This window comes from Apteryx rowi, unplaced genomic scaffold (assembly GCF_003343035.1).
Source record: "Apteryx rowi isolate R43461 unplaced genomic scaffold, aptRow1 scaffold_65, whole genome shotgun sequence".
NCBI lineage: Eukaryota > Metazoa > Chordata > Aves > Apterygiformes > Apterygidae > Apteryx > Apteryx rowi.
Genome location: NW_020450927.1, coordinates 3,151,994 through 3,169,671, shown reverse-complemented (window position 1 = coordinate 3,169,671; position 17,678 = coordinate 3,151,994). Strand labels below are relative to the sequence as shown.

Here is a 17,678-nt window from a genome sequence, read left to right as displayed (position 1 = left end):
AAAACCGTCGGTGAGGCAAGCAAGGAATAAGCTAACGGGAGACCGATAACTCCGCGCTGCGAGGGCCCCGCTTATTCCCGTGACCCTGYGAGCTGGACTCTGTTTGCCGAGCTGGTCCGGGACAGCCGGCCTCTGCGTCRGACTTAGTTTACTCTGTTTAAATTTTACGCAGCCGAGCGGTTTTTATAGCTGCCGAGGCGTYGGGGAGCGACGGGGAACTTGCTGCGTTAGCGCATCTGCGGCCGGGGCCGTCCGAACGCCCCGGGAACGCTAAACGCCGGGGAAGCGGCGGTGCGGCGAGCGGGTCCTGCGGCCCCGTGTGTGGCTGTTTGGAGAGTCCTCGGGGGGACGCGCGGTTTGCGTTTAATGAAGGAAACCGCAGTCCTCGATTGTAACCTAGGAGACACGAGAGCCGTCGGGAGCTGGGTCTCTTACGGCTCCCAGCCTGCTCGGATGTAGGTCGATTCCTGAACCGCCCCTGTCGATGTGGGGGGGTCCGAGGCGGGTGGACGATTTGGCTGGGCTGGATGCCCCCATCGCGCTCTCCATTGGCTTCTGGGGGGCCTGACACGGTCAGCGCAGGCACCTAAAGGTGGGTGAGATACCTCCAACTAAACGTGGTGGGCTGCTTGAGGTCTTGAAAAGCAGACCCTCGTTTAGCTAGACTTTCCTCAAAAGGAAGCCGTCCTGTGCAAGCTGATTTAGGGTTATGGCATCATGGAAAAGTCGAGGCTGGAGGGGCCTTGGGAGGTCTCCGGTCCTACCTCTCCTTGAAGCAGAGCTATCTTCAGCATTGGATCAAGTTGCTCAGGGCTGGGCCCAGTCGAGCACTGGCTGTCTCCAAGGATGGAGGTTTCGCAACTTCTCTGGCTGGTCTGAATGCTCTTTCTTTTGTTTTTAATCCTCCCTTTGAAATTCCAAACGGAAAAGAGAAAGCTTTTATTTTATTTTATTTTTTTTWAAAGATTTTCATTTTCCATCGCGGGAGGTTTGCAATGRATTCGGAGCCAAATGCACTGAAATGCAAGATGATGTACTGCAAGCTGGAACAGARTGAGAAGAGTTCCCTCCCCCACGACGATACGGCATATCAAAAAAGTGTGGGTGGGTGACTGGGGGCGTGTAAAATCCCCAAGGTGGTAGGAAAACCAACCCCAGGTTTTATTTAGCCAAAATTCCAATTTTTTTGGAAAGCAACAAAATTGGTTTCAAGGTTATCGCACTTTTAACTGCAAAATGAATGACCTGAACAATGCTTCCTCTCTGCTAGTTGTTCCTGCCTTCCTTACAAAGCTGGCCAAAATTGGGTGGTGGTGGCGATGGCACATCCTCTCGCTCATGGTGACTTTGCTTTTCCATCGTTTGCCTCCCCATTAATCTCAGTACAAACAAAGGCTCTGAAGAGACAAGCTGAAAAGCTCCTGGGGGTACGTTTAAATCAGTCCTTTCTAATAATGTCTGTCGACCTCTCTGTGGAAGCACTGCTCCCCTAGGAAAGGACATGGAGACGCGGCAGTGTGCTGAAATATGGTGGGGTGTAATTAATTCTGACCTCTGGCTCCCGCTCACTCATTCTCAATATTAAATTTGACTAGTGATATTGTGGTTTTTCAATTACCCGTGTTTTCTTGGGGGCACAGGGGGAGGGGGTTGCTGCTAGAAAGTCAGCTTCGTGGAAGATCCGTCCTCTGTGAAGCAGAACTGCCATTATGTGGGCTCGTATGGGCGCAAGCGATGGGATAAATCCTTGGCATGGTGTTTGGGGTTGTACGCAGCGTTGTGCTTCTCTCCCTGCTCCCTGCATCCCCCCTGCTTGCCAAACCAACGGGCCGTGGAGCTGCGTTGGTGCTGCGATGGGGCCAGCTCCCTGCCAATGCTACGGTCTGTTATGGAGAGTTGGTCTCCAAAAACAAGCAGTCTTTGGGAAAACGGGAAGGTCCCGGGATAAATCCAGCATTTTGGGCTCGTTCTTCTGGCCTGGAGCAGGTATTCCCTTTCCTGCCACCGCTCTTGGCCAGAATGTGCTTGCCTTCCCCCCTTGCCGTACCCCTGAGACTGAGGTCTTCCTCCCTGAGACCCCTCCTGATGTCAGCAGAGGATTTTTATCAGATTCCCTCAGGGCCTGGATGGGCCTGGGATTCATCAGCTCCTATAGGACCCCGTGGGTGAAATTCGTGTTAGTATATCCTTGGTCAGAAATGGAGCGAATTAAAGYAGCCTTAAAAGCCTTGTGCCTGCTTGACCTTTTATTCTGGTATGAAGAAGGATCGAAAGCCGCTGGCGCTTGTTGGCAGTCTCAGGTGTTTCCACATGTAACACCAGGAGCATTAAACCCCCCAGCTCCGAAGCCGTCCTCCTCTCTGCTGTGCCACGTCCCCCATCTGCCACCACCTCACCAGTCCACCTCTCCTCGCTGGCGTCCTCTCCTACGGCACCGGGCACCGAGGAAGCGACCCCAGAGCTGCGCGGGCGCCGGGCAGGACCAGGGCCGGCGCTTGGCCAGGGTGCACCGAGACTGGAAGGGCTCCCGTGCGTGGAGCAGCCCGGTCCCACCACCACCTTCAGAGGCCCCCCAAGGGCCCGAAGCGGGGCTGTCCCCCTCCTCCAAGCTCTGGCCATCCCCAGCGGGGGCTCTGGCTTTGAGAGCAGGTCTTGCCTGCTTGCAGCCGCAGCTGTGGCTCGCGGATGACAGCGGGGCATGGCAAACCGAGATGCTGAACGCAACGTCGCRGTAGGGACGCAAGGTTCGGACCCTTCAGAAAGAGCTGGATTAAGTGAAGAAAGGCGGATGGGGAGCGGGGAGGACTCTCAGACTTAACCTCATCTGTTCGCTTTCCCCAGCCTCTATGAGAACGTAGCTGTGGGCTAAAAATTCAGGTGTGGCTTTGCGACAGGCCAGGACTTGGCTTTTAGGACTCGCCACCCCCAGCCTGTCTGTAGCAGCTCAGCTGCACCCTGGGGAGAGCTTCCACTCCAGGACAGGGAGAGGCAAGCTCCYATTAACACCCTGGATAAAATAATGCCGTTTAACCCCGGTTGCTATGTCCCCTCGAAGCGCTGGAAGATGCATCCAGCCAGCAGGAATGAGGAGGACTGGAGCTGGGGGGAGGGAGGGGAAGGGAAATTAAAAGAAAAAAAAAAAAAGGGAAAACGCCACTTGCTGCAAAGCGAGCGAATTCCCCAATAAACCCGAATCTGCTGAGAATACATTTTACAAACATGCAGCTAAGTTGGCCGCTTTTGTTTGGGCGTTTGTTAAGCATTAACTAAAGAATGCCATGGTCCAGTCTGCTCGGTGTGAAATCTAATTCTTCCCCTTTCTGGAGCCATGGCATGGAGTGTTCAATTTTTTTCTCTCTGTAGGACTGCAGCCTTCTGGTACTCCAGCCAAAAAACACTCATATTTTAGCAAGCTTAGCCTCAGCCCGGTTGCCAGGCAGTAAAGCGAGCACTTGTCCGCCTCGGGGGGAGGGAGGCRTGGAGACGGAGAAGGGTCAGGCGAACAGCCTGGAGAAGACATCTCTCCTTCGTGCCGCCGGAGCGCTTTCCAAGCCGTTCGGAGCGCGCCGGCGGAAAAGCCGGGGCCGGTGTGGAAGAGGGTTGATGTTTTTCTGCATCAGTTTGGGAGCTCGGAAATCGTGGGTGGGTTCGGAGGCCCCTCGGGCTTGCCCGTGGCTGGGTTGCCCCCAGCTCGCCCTCCGCGTGCCCCGGGAGCCCACTAGCCCACTCCCTGCCGCCCGTTAGCCCCAGCTCTTCCCCAGGCCCCCGGGTCCTTTCCTGTTTTTGCAAACRATGGTCTTGCTGAGCAAGGAACAGCGCTATCCCGCTCGCTCGCAAGCAGAGAAAAGCAGCGCCGTGAGCCCCGGGATGGCCACGGCCGGCTGCCCCAAATTTCTGTGYGGTGTGGATTCTCCAGTGCCTAATAAAGGCTGAGCACACGCGGGGCCCCCTGCTTCCTCCCCGTCTCCAAACACACCTTTCTCTCCTGGCGACTGCATCCTGCTGGCCGCAAGCAAAGCGGCACATGCAGCAGCGCAGCCCCTGCGCAGGCCTTTCCTCAGCACCATCCGGGCCGTCCCCTCCCCTGAGCAAGGCAGAAGGCACGCATTTTTTTCCCAACCGAGCCCTGCTAGGGGCTGGATCCGTGGTTGATGGGGACTGGCATTTTTCCACCGCCGTCCCGTCGCGGACCCGTTCCTCCCGTCCCCCGTTACGACCGGTGACAGTGAGTGAGAAGATGAGCCGGTGCCAAGACAACTCAATCCAGCTTGCGCGCTCCCCGCGGCGCGGTGCGGCGAGCCGCTGCTCCGGCTGCCCCCAGCTCCCCGCGCGGTGCGTGGCGCCTGGGCTCTTCCCCGGCGGGCTCCCTGCTCGCGCCAGCTGCCTTTCCAGCCTCCGACGGGCGCTGCCGGCTCTGCCAGCCTGCTCCTGGGTTTAGCCGTCCCCCGCGCCTGGCGAACCCCACGTGTGGCTGCGGGTCTGCAGCGAGTTTTGTCTGGTCTCTGGGAGACCGGGGGGCCGCGTAGTCTTTGCTCCTTGTCACACGCGTGCGCGCGAACGCTGGCACCTTTTGTGGCTGGGGAATCGGGGGGAAACGCTTTTGCTGCTCTCGCCTTCGTACAACAGCCCTGCGCAAAGCTGCTCTGATTTCGGAAGCGGCGGCCCTGGGTGGGAATCACAACCTTCGGGCTTTCAAAAATACTTTCCACCCCAGGCTGGGGGCATTTTGAAGGCTGCTTCTGTTCAAAGCAGGAATCAACTGCGCTTTTTACTGAGACTGCAGACGTTTGACCAAAACCTTTTCTGATATTATTTTGGTATTGTTCTGTCTATTGCTAGGGTCGACTAGTTCTTATTATTAACRTTATTAACAGCACGCCTCTCTTTTCCCGGGAGACTGTCCGTCCGTGGCAAAGCGGCCGTTTGGGAAGCCTTTTCGTCGGAGAGGTGCCGCTGCTCAGATCTCCCCCGGGGCCGGGCCCCTTGCGACGCCTCCTCCCTCCTGCCCCAAAGAGTTGGACCTTTTAGTGCAAGACTGAAGCGGGCGCTAAAGCGCACGCTGCAAAAAGCCTGCGCCTTCCTCCTTGGGCGCGGCGCGAGGGCTGCGGCGGCCGGGGCCCTGCGGCCGCAGGCGCCCGCGCCCTTCGCCCCCGCCTCCCGCGCCGCTCCCGTCTGCTCCTGCGAGCGGTCGCGCTCCGCGGAGCGCTGGGGCTCGGGGGGCTGACGGCACACGGCTCCCCACCCCGCAGCGCTGCCGGCGGACGCCTCCGCGCCCGTTTGCGGTTTGTCCGTCACTATTTAATAACGGCGGCCCCGAGCCGCCGCAGCCCGTGCGGGAAGGCTCCCGGCGCCGCTATTTGTATGCGGCGCACACAGGCAGCGCGGGAGCAGACGGCAGCCGGGAAGCGCCTGTCAATCACGGCCCCTTTCACGCCGCCGGCTCAGAAAGAAAAGGCAGAAAGGCGCCTTCGCAGAGCCTCCTCATCGTCGTCGTCGTGTCGTCGCCGTCGCCGCCGTCGCCGCGGCCCCGGCGAGCAGCGCCAGCCGCCTCCCCGAGCCCCTCCAGCGCTGCCTCCCGCCGGCGCTCGCGATGCTGCGCGCCCCCGCGACGGCTGCCCTCCCGCCACCGAAGGGGCTTTACGTTCGACTGCGCCCCGGGAAGAAAATGAGGGAGAGGYGGGCCGGCGGACTCGAGTGGTTTTTTTTTATTTGCAAACTTTCCGTGTCAGCTTGTCGCGGAGGCTTTTACTGCGGCGCCCGTCGCGTTGGGGGTTATCATCAAGGAGCGCCAGGATGGGGCCGGTCGTTCCTTGCAGACAGGGCTGCGGGTCGGTGGCGTTACCCAGCTGTTCCGGGCACCGGGGTGTCCTGCMCCCGCGCCTGGCAGCTTCATACATGGTTAAACAAACCCAAAGGCGGTGAGCTGGGCCTGGTTTAGCTTTTGAACCCCACGGTATGGAAAAAAAAAGAAAAATCTCCTGAAAACTAAAGCCTGCTCTCTGCAGGAGAAGCTGTGGCAATCCTAGCATCACAGAAATACATGTGCTCCCATTGCCTTGGCTGGGTGGACAACTTGCTCTTGCTTTAAAACCTGTTGAAGTCCCCGGTACGATCGCTTTGCCTTGGGCAGCCCTGGGCAGAGCCGTTCCTTTTTCTCCTCCGTGCAGCRCGCCATGTAGAAATGTAGCCTCAAAGTCCCGTTTGCAACTTCAGAGGGRCAAAAAAGAGGCGGAGGAGTGACAAAATGCGGCATCTGCTCAGTAGTCTGCTGCTTGCAGCAGGAAGGAGTTGGGTATAGTGGGGTAGAGCTGAAGATCCCAGAGGTGGAGAAAAACATCTCTGGATCCTGGCTGGGGTGTCTTGTTCAGGCACAACACCAAATTAGTTGCCTGATCCAGGACTAGAAGAGAATTTTCCGCCAGCCTCCTCCCAGGCAGGCCACGGGTGCTTTGGTGGGGTTATCCATGTGTAGGGTTATCCGTGCACGGGGTTATCCATATGGGAGTTATCCGTGCATGGGATTATCCCTGCAAGGAGTTATCCCCATGTGGGGTTTTCCATGCACACTCTGCCCCCCCGTTCCTGGTGACTGCAGGGACCTGGGCCACCAGCCACTTTCTTCGGTCTCTCCCCCTCCCTGCCTGCGATAGGTTGCAATTTTGGGGCTCTTTGGCCTTTTCGTACCATAGATCTGGGTTTATCATGGGGTTATGAGGCGTGCGTTATAGCTTCATGCTGTGGGGGAAGTTTTCTGGGTATTTCTCTGCATCTTGTGCCGCCTAGGGGTGGGACAGTCCTGCTTTCGGTGGTGAAAGACACCCTGTCCTTTCTGCACCCCGTGGATAGGTTGTAGGTACCTGAACCACAGTGGCGTGGAAGCCAGCGGGCAAAGCTCTTGACAGAGCCTTCATTTTTGAAGAAGAAAACTGATTTTCTTTTAGAGACCGTGCGAGAAAAGCCCCCCACCGGCAAGGCTGCCCTCGGGTGCAGGCGGGTGGACACAGCTCGTGCTCCCGGCCAAGGCCGGGATCTCCGGAGGCTGCTCACGGCTCTGCCGCGGGCCCGTTCACCTTAGCGGGAGCTGCTGCGGGCTCAGCAGTTTGGAAATTAAGCCATTTATTCCGGGCCTAAGCATGGCCTTAAGAGTCGAATATTAGGCAATCATTTACCTAGGTCTAACACCTTCCTCTTTTGCAACATGCTGAATGCTTTGGGCTTAGAAAAGTCCGTTGTTCAGCTGAGGCTGATGTGTCTAGTTAACACAGGTTTATTGCTTTCTAATCAATGCACTGAAAACAGATATTTTGGGCCCATTCATTCATGAAGATTAGGCAGCACTAACTTAATAGCTTATCAGTATATTATTACTGAGAACACTTAGTAATCCCAACAGGTAGGGTTTAAACTTCATTTAAACAGGATGAGACCGTGTTGCCGGATGAATACAAATTACCTCTGCTTTGACATAAAAGAGACATAATTAAATACAAATTGACTACAGAAATACACAGTGTTAACACCAGCCTGCATTGCTCCGAGCTAGGACTGGAATAAATGACCCTTCAGAAGGGATCCTTTCAAGGGAACATGCACACCTCTCCTCCCAGGGGATTCATAGTGACGTTCCGGATATATATATATCTTAGAGACAGACGATTGTATGTAAACCTGGGAAATTAAGGTTGAACATACACAAAGAAAAGTGGCTAACAGYACTGTTTGGAATTTCGAACTCCTGACCCCCCACCTTTTATCTGATGATTTTTTTTAACCCACAGCGCTGAAAAGTTCGGGGTGCTGGAAGGAGCTGGCACCGAGCCCCGCCGGGCGCTGCCCCGCAGCTTGGGCACCAGCGCCAGCGCTCCGTCCTCGCCTCGGGAACGGGGCTGGAAGGAAAGGCGGCGGAGGCATCCCTGGCAGATGGTTTTTCTTGCAGCCCCCCCAGTTAAAGCAGAGCCTGTTAGCAGGGGGGTGACGTCCTCTGCTCCGAAGCATCCCCATCCGATGGGGGGAGCAAACGCAGCAGAGAGCCCCGCTGTTTCCCAGTGCATTCATCGAGCTGCAGCCGGCCGGACTCCTCTCCYGGCTCGGATGCAGGGAAAAACCCGCCCCGCGGGGCCCCGGCGCGGAGGGAGGTGTCAGGAAGGAGGCGAGCTGATTTATGCTGGCGCTCGCCAGAGCGTGGCGGGGAGGGAGCGCTGCCGCGAGGATGCTTTCCAGGTGGCTGTTGCTCGCGGATCGGAGCACACGTATCCCCCCGCTCGGCCGCGGCAGATGAGCTCACTGGTGTGCTGGGGGATTTGCCGGACGTGTCCAGGGTTCGGACGGCGGGTGGGAAGAGCGCTGCGGCGTGCATCTGTGAGCGCAGAGCTTGTCTCCGCGGAGCGGCGCTCGCCGCAGCCGTTACGGCAAAGCCTGGGAAAGAGCCAGGCTGTATCCGCCAGGTGACCGTGCCCATCGCCGTGTCGCGCGGATGTGCACGCGGATGTGGTCGGCCGTCCACGCCGCTGCAGCGAGGCTGGAGGGCCTTTTCTGGAGTTGTTTAGCTGCGAAATCCTGCTGTGCAGCTGCGGTTAAACCCAGCCCTCTAGTCGAGCCCGTGTGGTTCCCGGGCTCTGCAGACCGGCACGACGGCTTGGGTTGAAGCCACCARGAGGGAGCTGATGCCGAAGAAGGAGGATGTGTTTGGAGGCCCCATCCTTGTCCCTTAACACCCCAACCCCAATGCATGGAGACAACAGCTGGCGGGTGGCTCGCCYGGCCAGCTGTGGCACCCAGGCAGCTGTGCGCACATCTGTCCAGCAGCTGCCAGGAGCTGGAGCCCGCTCCCAGCCCGGGCAGCATGAGGAGGCGATGCCCTGCGGATAACTCCCGCGCGGGGAGCTGGAGCGGCTCCTCTCCCAGGTGCGCGTCGAGGCTCCTGCCGCGGTCTCTGCCCCTCTCCGAGCCAGCACGGCGCGCGGCTCTGCCACGGCCCGCTGCCTCCGCGCGGCAGGGAGCGCCGCGAGAGGAAGCGGTTAATCGGCTCCTAATGAGCGGGGCACAGATGCTACCAGCTGCTGCGGGTTCTCACGGGCTTGCTGCCTGCGCGCCCCGGCCCCCTCGGCCCCCTCGGGCAGTTTGCACAGCTGACCGCGTTATTTATCCGGCTATTGGGCAACTAAACCGAGGCGAAATGAAGCCTGCGCCCGGCTGGGATTTCAGGAGAGCGCGGCAGCATAGGAGCTGGCAGCTCGGGGGCTGCAGCAAGGCTCGTGCTCCCTTGCGGCGGGGGAGCTTTTGCAAAGCCCCCTGCGTGCTCGGTGCTGCAGATCTGGCAGGTCGACGCTCTGCGCCTCAGTTTCCCCAAGCGGCGAGCCCTGCCTGGCTGTCAGCGCAGTCGTGGCAATGCACACATGAAAAACCAAGGTGCTCGGAAAGCAGGTTCAGGAGACAGTAGTGTCAGGGGAGGCATATAACCACCCAAACCAGGCCAGTTTGGAGCCAGATAATCTGCTCAGGGTCATAAATGCAAGACATTTCCCGTTTTTCTGATTGTTTTGCTGCAAGGGTTTTGCATACATCTGGTCTTCTCCTTATTGGAATGGGGCTGACTCAGCACTTTTCATTTCCTGCGTGGGATTTTTTTTTTTTTTTGGTAAGAGCAAAAAATGTTTTAAATCGGTCTGCTCTGAGGCTCTGGGGAGGCAACTTTGCCGCCGTTTTGCGGGAAACCTCTGGGATGGGAAAGATGTTCAAAGGAAATGGGGCATTTATAACTGCTTAAACTCTTTAAGCAGAGCTTCGATGTCTCTTTTTCTTAAATATAAAAATATGAACGCAACAAGAAACTCCAGGCATCCCCTCCAGGCCTCTTCGCTGACAGGTCGTGGCCGCAGAGGCTATGCGCGTCGCACCTGGGCCGCGGCGGCGGGAGCTCCCCATGGAGGCTGGGGCTGCAGGAGGCCTGGATGCGCCCCTCTCCCTGCCCGGTCCCTGGGCATCTCCGGGGAGGGCGATGGGAGATGCTCTGAGATAACCTCTGCAGGATGTGCTGCTGACTTACAGCTTCTCTTTCGAGGCCAAAATCATCCAGACAGGGGAATAATAAAGTACAGTTCCCACATATATTTAAACAACGTTGGGTAAATAGGAAGTTTTTCTTTATGGGGCCCAAGCCAAAAACACAGATATTTGGGGATGACAAAGAGGTTCTGGTTTAGTACCACAAAAAATCCGTATTGGGGGAAACGTCTCATTCACTTAAAGCATCCAGCCCAGGCTTTAGCTCCAGATCCTTCAAAGTCCTCTCAGGCCAACACTGATTTTACTGTGGTGCTCCCTGCAGGAGGCAAGACATATATTGCTATTATTTGCCCTGTTAACCATCTCCTTGGGCCTTGGGCATGGTGGGGCCCATATCCACACCCCAGATCTGCCAGCAACAGCAGGGAGCAAGATTTTCTCCCTGTCTCCCGCAGAGAGTGGCCATCACCCTGAGCCCCAGGCTGGTTTTTGTAGGTGCTTGTTGGTGGTCATGGATGAGTTTGCGAAAGGTGTTGCAGCCTTCAGCACCTCCTTACATCCGGGAAGTGGACTGTGAGCTGGCCTGTGAGGCAGGTGGATGGGCAGAGTTAATAAAACTCACGTGGGCATGGTGTGCCCATGTCCTGATGTGACGGTAGCTGGTGCGTTAGGTTTGACACCTGTCTGGTTTCACCTGGAGCATCCAGACATTGGGGTCTTCGTCCACTGCCTGCTTTGATGGCGAATGTTGCAATAGGTCAACCCGCAACGCCAAAGTTGGCCCAAAGACAGCATCCCCCCCATCGGCCTAGGGCAAGCTTGCACCCGGTCACTGCGGGGACGCCAACACCGTTGCGCCAGGTCCCGCGGCACAGCCAAAGCCCTGACGGCTGCTGGGGGGAGCAGGGGAGATCCCGTGCTGACACCCACCCCACCCTACGTGGCCGTGATGCTCCCTCCCCGCTGCAGGCGCCCCGGGGCTCCCTCCTCGCCGCCGGGCGTCCCACCGGGGCCTTCTCTTTGCTCCCGCAGGCTCTTCGCGGTGAAGTGCGCCGGGTGCCTGGAGGCCATCGCGCCCAGCGAGCTGGTGATGCGGGCCCAGAAGAGCGTCTACCACCTGGGCTGCTTCTGCTGCTGCGTCTGCGAGCGGCGCCTGCAGAAGGGCGACGAGTTTGTGCTGAAGGAAGGGCAGCTCCTCTGTAAGGGCGACTACGAGAAGGAGCGGGAGCTGCTGAGCTTGGTGAGCCCGGCTCTGTCGGATTCCGGTAAGGGGCCGCCCGCGCCGGCCGCCGCACCGCCCCGGGGCCGCCGGCACCGCCTCGGCCCCAGCCCCCCGAGCCCCCGGCGGCCAAGTCCCCCGGGCAGCAGGGAAGAGCTTGACAAGCCCCTCTGGGTTTTCCAGCCAAAGCCGTTTCCAGCCGGAGTGCCTCCTGGCCGGGGCTTTGCACGCAGGGATGCGAGCAGGGGACCTGGGCAGCGGCGTCAGAGGAGGCCCGGAGGATGCTCTGGGGACCTTCCTCATCGCGTTGGACGTGTGCTCCTGCTCGTGCCGCCCTGTCTCTGCTCCTGGTCTGTCCCCTTCCCGGGGTGCCCGGCCGCCCCGGGAGCCGCGGCTGGAGGTGGGCGCAGGGGAAGGGGCTTCCTGCAGCAAAGCTGCGCCTGGCGTCCTGCTCCGTCCCGGGCGCTAATACCGGGGAAACTTTCTGGCTATTAATGAGGTTAGGTTGCCCTGAGCATCAGATGAGCATTTCAATACATATCTACAGTCAATGAAAATAATATTTGAGTGTTTCCCAGGAAGACAAATTTAGTAAGAAAACGCAGCAACGGAGGCTGAGGGGGGGGGTAAAAAAATGAACTGTTAGCAGATATCTTTGCGCTAATGATGTCCCAAAAGACCCCTGCTCCTAGCAAGGCTCCGTGGCCACATGCCATTTGCCTGGGTCACGTCGTTGTGCACGGGTTTCCAAACAACGCTCGGCTCCTCTTAAAAACCGTCATCAGAGGAAAATCTGCTTTGCGGAGGGCGCATTCACCTTTGAAAGGCCGTGCTCTGCAAGGGGCGGCCAGCGCGCTAGCGGCAGCCTGCCTTTTTCCCACTAGCACAAAGCACCGGGGGGAAAAAGAGCATCGCCGGCTCCTCTTAGGAGGGGGGAGCTGAGGCACGGAGCGGCAGGTCCCGCTCAGCGCCCACGCTCGCCGGCGCGCCTCGGGACGGTGGCTGGGGAGACGGTGACGGCTTTGGCGCCGGTGTTGCGAGAACTGCCCAAAGCCTACACTGCTTTTTAATATTGTGATCTTGCGGAGCGAGAGCCTGGCGGTTTTGCGGTGCCGTCTGCGGGTGGCTCTGCCTTGGGAGAGACTGTCTGCTTTAAGGGAAAAAAACCCTCCCCCAAAATAATGATGATAAAAGCAAAAATAATCAGTGAGGAAATAGGAGGAGGTCACCGAAGAAGGCCAGCGAGTGACTGTCCAATGCTGGAGTAAACGAAGAGGCAGGAAAACGCAGAGATTCATTGCACTGGCTCTGGCTCTTGGATTAGGCCTGGGAAAGTCCATTTGGAAAACATCCATCTCTGCTCTTAATTGATTGACGAATTATTATTTTTCCTTATGGGATATGCAATCTCTTCTAGTTAAAATAGGAACCAACAAGGAAATGTCACGCAAGAAAATAAGCGAAGCGGCCTCCTGTCCCCGTAGCGCTTTGGGTTTATTCCAAGCGGGGGAAAAGGGCAGCTTGGGAAGGGTCGGGGAGCTCTTTCTCCCCAGCGGCTCCACGTCCTGCGGCTCCGCTTCCAGCGTTTCTGGCTGAAATGAGAACTAAGTAGCAAAAAATCTCCAGGGGAAGCACTGATTTCGGTGGAGGCTCCGGCCAGGTCCCGCGGGATCGGGAGGGCCGGCGCGGGAGCCAGCAGGACCGTGCAAGCCCGTGGCCGGTCGGAAACGCAGCCCGGACCCTGGCACCCGCCGGGGGCTGCGGGCAGGCGGTGCGGGCTCCCCGCTTTGAAGCCCCCCGTCCTCCCTGCCCTGGCCCCCGCGCACCAAAGGCCACTTTTATGAGAAAGCGCAGATAAAAAGCGAGCCATATGTTGCCCGTAATCTCCCAAACCCTCGCTTCAATTACCGCCTCCCCTGAGCCTCCGCGGCCGAGCCTAAGTAAACAAGCGCCTCTGAAAGAGGAGCCCGGTTTCCAATTAAAAGCGTCCTAGCGTTTCTCCTCTCCCTAAATCCTCCCAGGCGAAGAATGGCCCTTCCCCGGCGGCGGGTAGCGGGGCGCTCGCCCTTGCCGCCGAGCCGGCGGGTCGTGCCGAGGGCACGCCGCACAACATCCGCGGCCCCCGGCGCTTTCCCATGTGACGTCAGGGGCGGCCCGAGACGGTCATTAATTTCTCCCTCGTTCGGGGAGAGGCTTGAAAGGGAGAGTTAATTAAAAGTAATACCCCCGCCAAATCCGGCTCCGCTGCTCCTTCTTTTTTCTTCGGCACTTGGAGGGATTTGGGGAGCAGGTGTTGGGGAGGGAGGGCTCGGAGGGGAAGGGGGGGGGGGGTCGCTCGAGGCTGGGTTTCCCCCCTCCTGGAGCACTCTTTTTTGAGCATTATTTGCTCGATCTAGTTCGTGAGCCTCCAGCACCCCCCTGCTGAGCTGGTCCCCGGCGGGACTGGTGGCTGGAGAGGCGTTTGGGCGGCCACCTCTTGTTAAAGTGCAGCGGGGTCTAGGCACCTAAATGTCTCCATCAATTGACACCTTCCCTGATATCTGCCAAATCTCTACCCCCATATACCCCTCTACCCCCCTATAATCCCAATTAAACCCTTTCAAGTTTCAGCAAACCAGGCAGCTAGATGGAGCAGGGAAATCATATTTGTGCCTGCACCGAGGAAAGGGCAGCGGGTTAGCCACCCCCGGAGCGATCCCAGCAGCGTGGAGGAATCCGGTAACGGGCTTCGGGAAGCCCCCTCCCTCTGCTGGCAGCGTTGCCTCCCTTCCCTTGGGAAAGCCTTGGAAGAGCACAGCGCCAGCGGGAGCAGCCCGGGCTCTGCCCAGCGGAGTCGCAAATAAAGAGGGCTGGTAAGGGGCAGAGTAATGCAGCCTGCTTTCCCGTAGCGGCTCGTGCCCAGAAGCCCCCCAGCACCGAGAGCAGAGAGGAATTAGACACCAGTCCCCAGGAATGCGAACGAGCAGTGAGAGCTGCTTCAGCAAGTACCGGAGGAGTGAAACTTGAAGTGGTCTGGGCTTTTATCGAGGGAGATTTTAAGAAAGGTCATGGGTGGGGAGAAATATAAGCAAAGACACCCCTCAGATTTATGATTAAAACTGTGCTTTAAGTGGAGCTGATCTCTGTGGTAGGGAAAATAAGGACTGAGGAGGTCCTGTATGGTGGTTGTCCACACCATTTTGGGTCTAGTACAGCCCCAGCACGGTTTTGTCCTGTGCCACCCCTGATGGGGTTGGGAGGACACCAGCAACCTGTCGGACACCAGCTGTGCTGCATGGATGGCCCTGGAGCTGGAGGACAGTCCTTGGCATCGCTCATTCACTAGCATGGATGTGACCTGGCTGTCTCTGCCCAGATGTGTCCCCCGCTGTGGCCTGGAAGGAAATGCCTGTAGGGCAGACCCACTTTTGGGTCGGATGCAGTGAAAATGAGGTGTTTCTAGAGTTTCACACTGCAGCTGCTCAAATCTTTGCATTTAAACTCCCCCAGATTATTTGGAACATGCTGGAATATGGACTGTGCTGCCTGTTGTCTGTAAAGGACCCGCTTTCTCTTTTCCAGGCAAAAGCGACGACGAAGACAGCGTCTGCAAAATGGGCCAAGCCTCAGGGAAGGGTGCCGAGGATGGGAAGGACCACAAGCGGCCCAAGCGGCCCCGCACGATCCTGACCACTCAGCAGCGGAGGGCCTTCAAGGCGTCGTTTGAGGTCTCCTCCAAGCCGTGTAGGAAGGTACGGAGAGAGAAGGGCCGGGCACCTGCCCCAGAAAGCTCGCGGTCCTGCCTGCCTCCATCCCCGGCGGCAGTGCCGGCGCTTGGCAAGCTCCCAGCTCCAGGGGCGGCTGCTGGCTGGTGCTGTCCTGCGACACGGGGCAAGGGCTTGTCCTAGCTGCTCTGCCCCCTCCAAAAGCCGCCCTGGGAAGCCGAGCAGACCTGCTGAGCTGACTGAGACACTGCTGTTGTGTCCTCTCTCCAAGGTGCGGGAGACGCTGGCGGCCGAGACGGGGCTGAGCGTCCGCGTGGTGCAGGTCTGGTTCCAGAATCAGCGAGCAAAGGTGGGTGGCGCGGGGACAACCCCGGTGGGTGCTGGGGGCTCCCTCCCTCCTTGCTCTGCTGGGGGGATGATTTCACGCCCCTGCCTTTGCCCCTTCTTCTCACTCAGATGAAGAAACTGGCCAGGAGGCAGCAGCAGCAGCAGCAGGATCAGCAAAACACGCAGCGCCTGAGCTCAGGTACCCTGAAACCTTGCACCCAGCCCTCCTCACGCCCCCGCGAGCCCTCCTCCTCGTGCTCAGGGTGTCCCTGACGGGAACATCCCCTCCAGGCTTCCCGAGCACCCCGCGCCTCGGGCCCTGCAGGGGAGGGCTGGGGCTCCTCGAAAAGCAGCAACCCCAGAGCAGCCCGATGGTTTGCTCTCGTCTTGCAGCCCAGCCCAACGGAGGTGGCAACGCCGGGCTGGAGGGGATCATGAACCCATACACCTCGCTGCCGCCGCCACAGCAGCTCCTGGGCATGGAGCAGAGCGTCTACAGCTCCGACCCCTTCCGGCAAGGGCTCACTCCGCCGCAGATGCCCGGGGACCACATGCACCCCTACGGTAAGGCTCTGAGAGGCGCTTTTGCCATGCCTCAGTTTACCCCTGCGGTCATGTAGGGATGATGCTCCCCACCGCGGGTGAAGGAGATGTCGGTGGGCTTCCTCCCCTTGTGTGGCCATGCCCTGGGGAGCTTCTGGGAGCAGGGCTTGGCCAGCGGAGCTGCGCTGTGGACCTGGGGGGCCAGTCCCACTGGAGGCTGTCGCCCGTGGGCCATGGCACGGCGCAGCATTTTTGGGAGCCTGAAGCACCAGGGAGAGCAGATGGGGGGGGGGGAGCAGAGCTACCTCAGCGCGCAGCCCTTCAACGTTGCTTCTCTTCTGCTCGTGCAGGTGCTGAGCCCCTCTTCCATGACTTGGACAGCGATGATACCTCACTTAGCAACCTGGGCGACTGCTTCCTGGCGACGGCGGACGCGGGACCCCTGCAGTCGCGGGTGGGGAATCCCATCGACCACCTTTACTCCATGCAGAGCTCCTATTTCACGTCCTGAGCGTCGCCTCCCCCCGCGGGGCAGGCGCGGACACGCGTGTCCGCGGCGCTACCCGATGAGCGGCTGCCGAGGCCGCAGGCAAGAGGGGTTTGGGAGGGAGGGGGACTCGACACTGCTGGGATGCTGTCAAACAATGTTCTGTAGCTTGGTGTTCCCAAGGACTGAATAACTTATGGGTTGCATAGTTTCATGTTTCTCTTAGACTCCTAGGATTAGAGACAGGAGCGTTCATTGCAGCTGGCTGGTGGGTTTTCAAATTTCAAACGTGGCCCCCAATTTCTAATTCCGGCATGGGGAAAGGTAGGGGGAGGGAAACTAGCCACGAGGGGGAAAAACGTTCCTGCGAGGCTGTCCTGGCACTGTATCTTCTCCGTGCGACCTTTGGTCCTAACAGCAGAAAGAGCAAATTATTCATCTTTGTTGGGGGAATTTGCAATGTCAGCCTGGCTTTGAGATTTGAAAAGCTGACAACATTTTGAGGAAACACAGGGAAAATTTTCTACGCAGTGTTGTCCGCTGTGGCTTTTTCCCTCTGTTGCTCAACTGGCATGAGCGCTCGCTGTTTAAACACAGGGACTTTTAAGATAGATGTTCCCATGCGAATATAGAAACGTAGAGACCCTAACATCTCCCCATCCGTGAGGGTGGGGGCTGTGTGTGTGTGTGTATGTGTGTGTGTGTGTGGGCACGCACGTGTGTGTGTGTGTGCGGAGCCGTGTGGCTGTCTGTAATATACTGCACAGGCACACCTGACAGATTGTATCAACAAAGTTTATTTCTAAGTCTATCAGAAATTTACTGTACAGCAAAAGTAACTTTATTTTCAGCGTGAACCATATTTAAGGAAATACTCAATGCACTTAAGTTATAAGATGAAATAATTTACTTTTTATAAACGTTATGTTTAGGTTGCAAAAGCCCAGTGGCAGGCAAGGAACATCAGTTCATTTCAGGCGATAGGTTCGGGTTTTGGGGTTGGTTGTTTTTGGTGCTCTCAGGTTGCCCCACTGGTTTTAAAGGGCAGTTGAAATGCCAGGCAGGGCCAGCTCCAGGCATGGGCAAAGGAGCCTGTTGCCTCTGTCAGCAGGTCGATGGGGACAGCAAAACTGAGTGGTTGTCCGGACTCTAGGAAATGCAGCAGCCCCTATCGCTCCCCTCGGGTTGTGAATCCCTTTGGGTGGAGGCTCAGCGGTGCCCGGCGCCTGCACCCAGCCTGGCAGCCCAGGTCATCTCCCAAGGGTCTTTGGGACAAAGCTGGTGGTGAAAAGGAGAGGAGACCTGCATTTCCTACCCACATGCTCAGTCATCTCTGCAGAAGCCATGGGAACCTCGGGAAAGTTTTCCTTAGAGTCAAGCCTTCAGCTGACCA

The 17,678-nt window shown here is 58.1% G+C and overlaps 1 protein-coding gene across 1 annotated transcript in view; it reads left to right on the top strand.

Annotated features, from left to right (window-relative positions):
• The window catches only part of LMX1A (LIM homeobox transcription factor 1 alpha), a 47,434-nt gene extending 31,125 nt beyond the window's left edge, over positions 1-16,309 (top strand). The window contains exons 3-8 of the mRNA XM_026084749.1: positions 11,038-11,270; positions 14,786-14,955; positions 15,200-15,277; positions 15,385-15,454; positions 15,649-15,819; positions 16,149-16,309. Coding sequence (XP_025940534.1) covers positions 11,038-11,270; positions 14,786-14,955; positions 15,200-15,277; positions 15,385-15,454; positions 15,649-15,819; positions 16,149-16,309 — 883 coding nt within the window. The remainder of the gene's footprint in view (positions 1-11,037; positions 11,271-14,785; positions 14,956-15,199; positions 15,278-15,384; positions 15,455-15,648; positions 15,820-16,148) is intronic.
• The last annotated feature ends 1,369 nt before the right edge of the window (positions 16,310-17,678 follow it).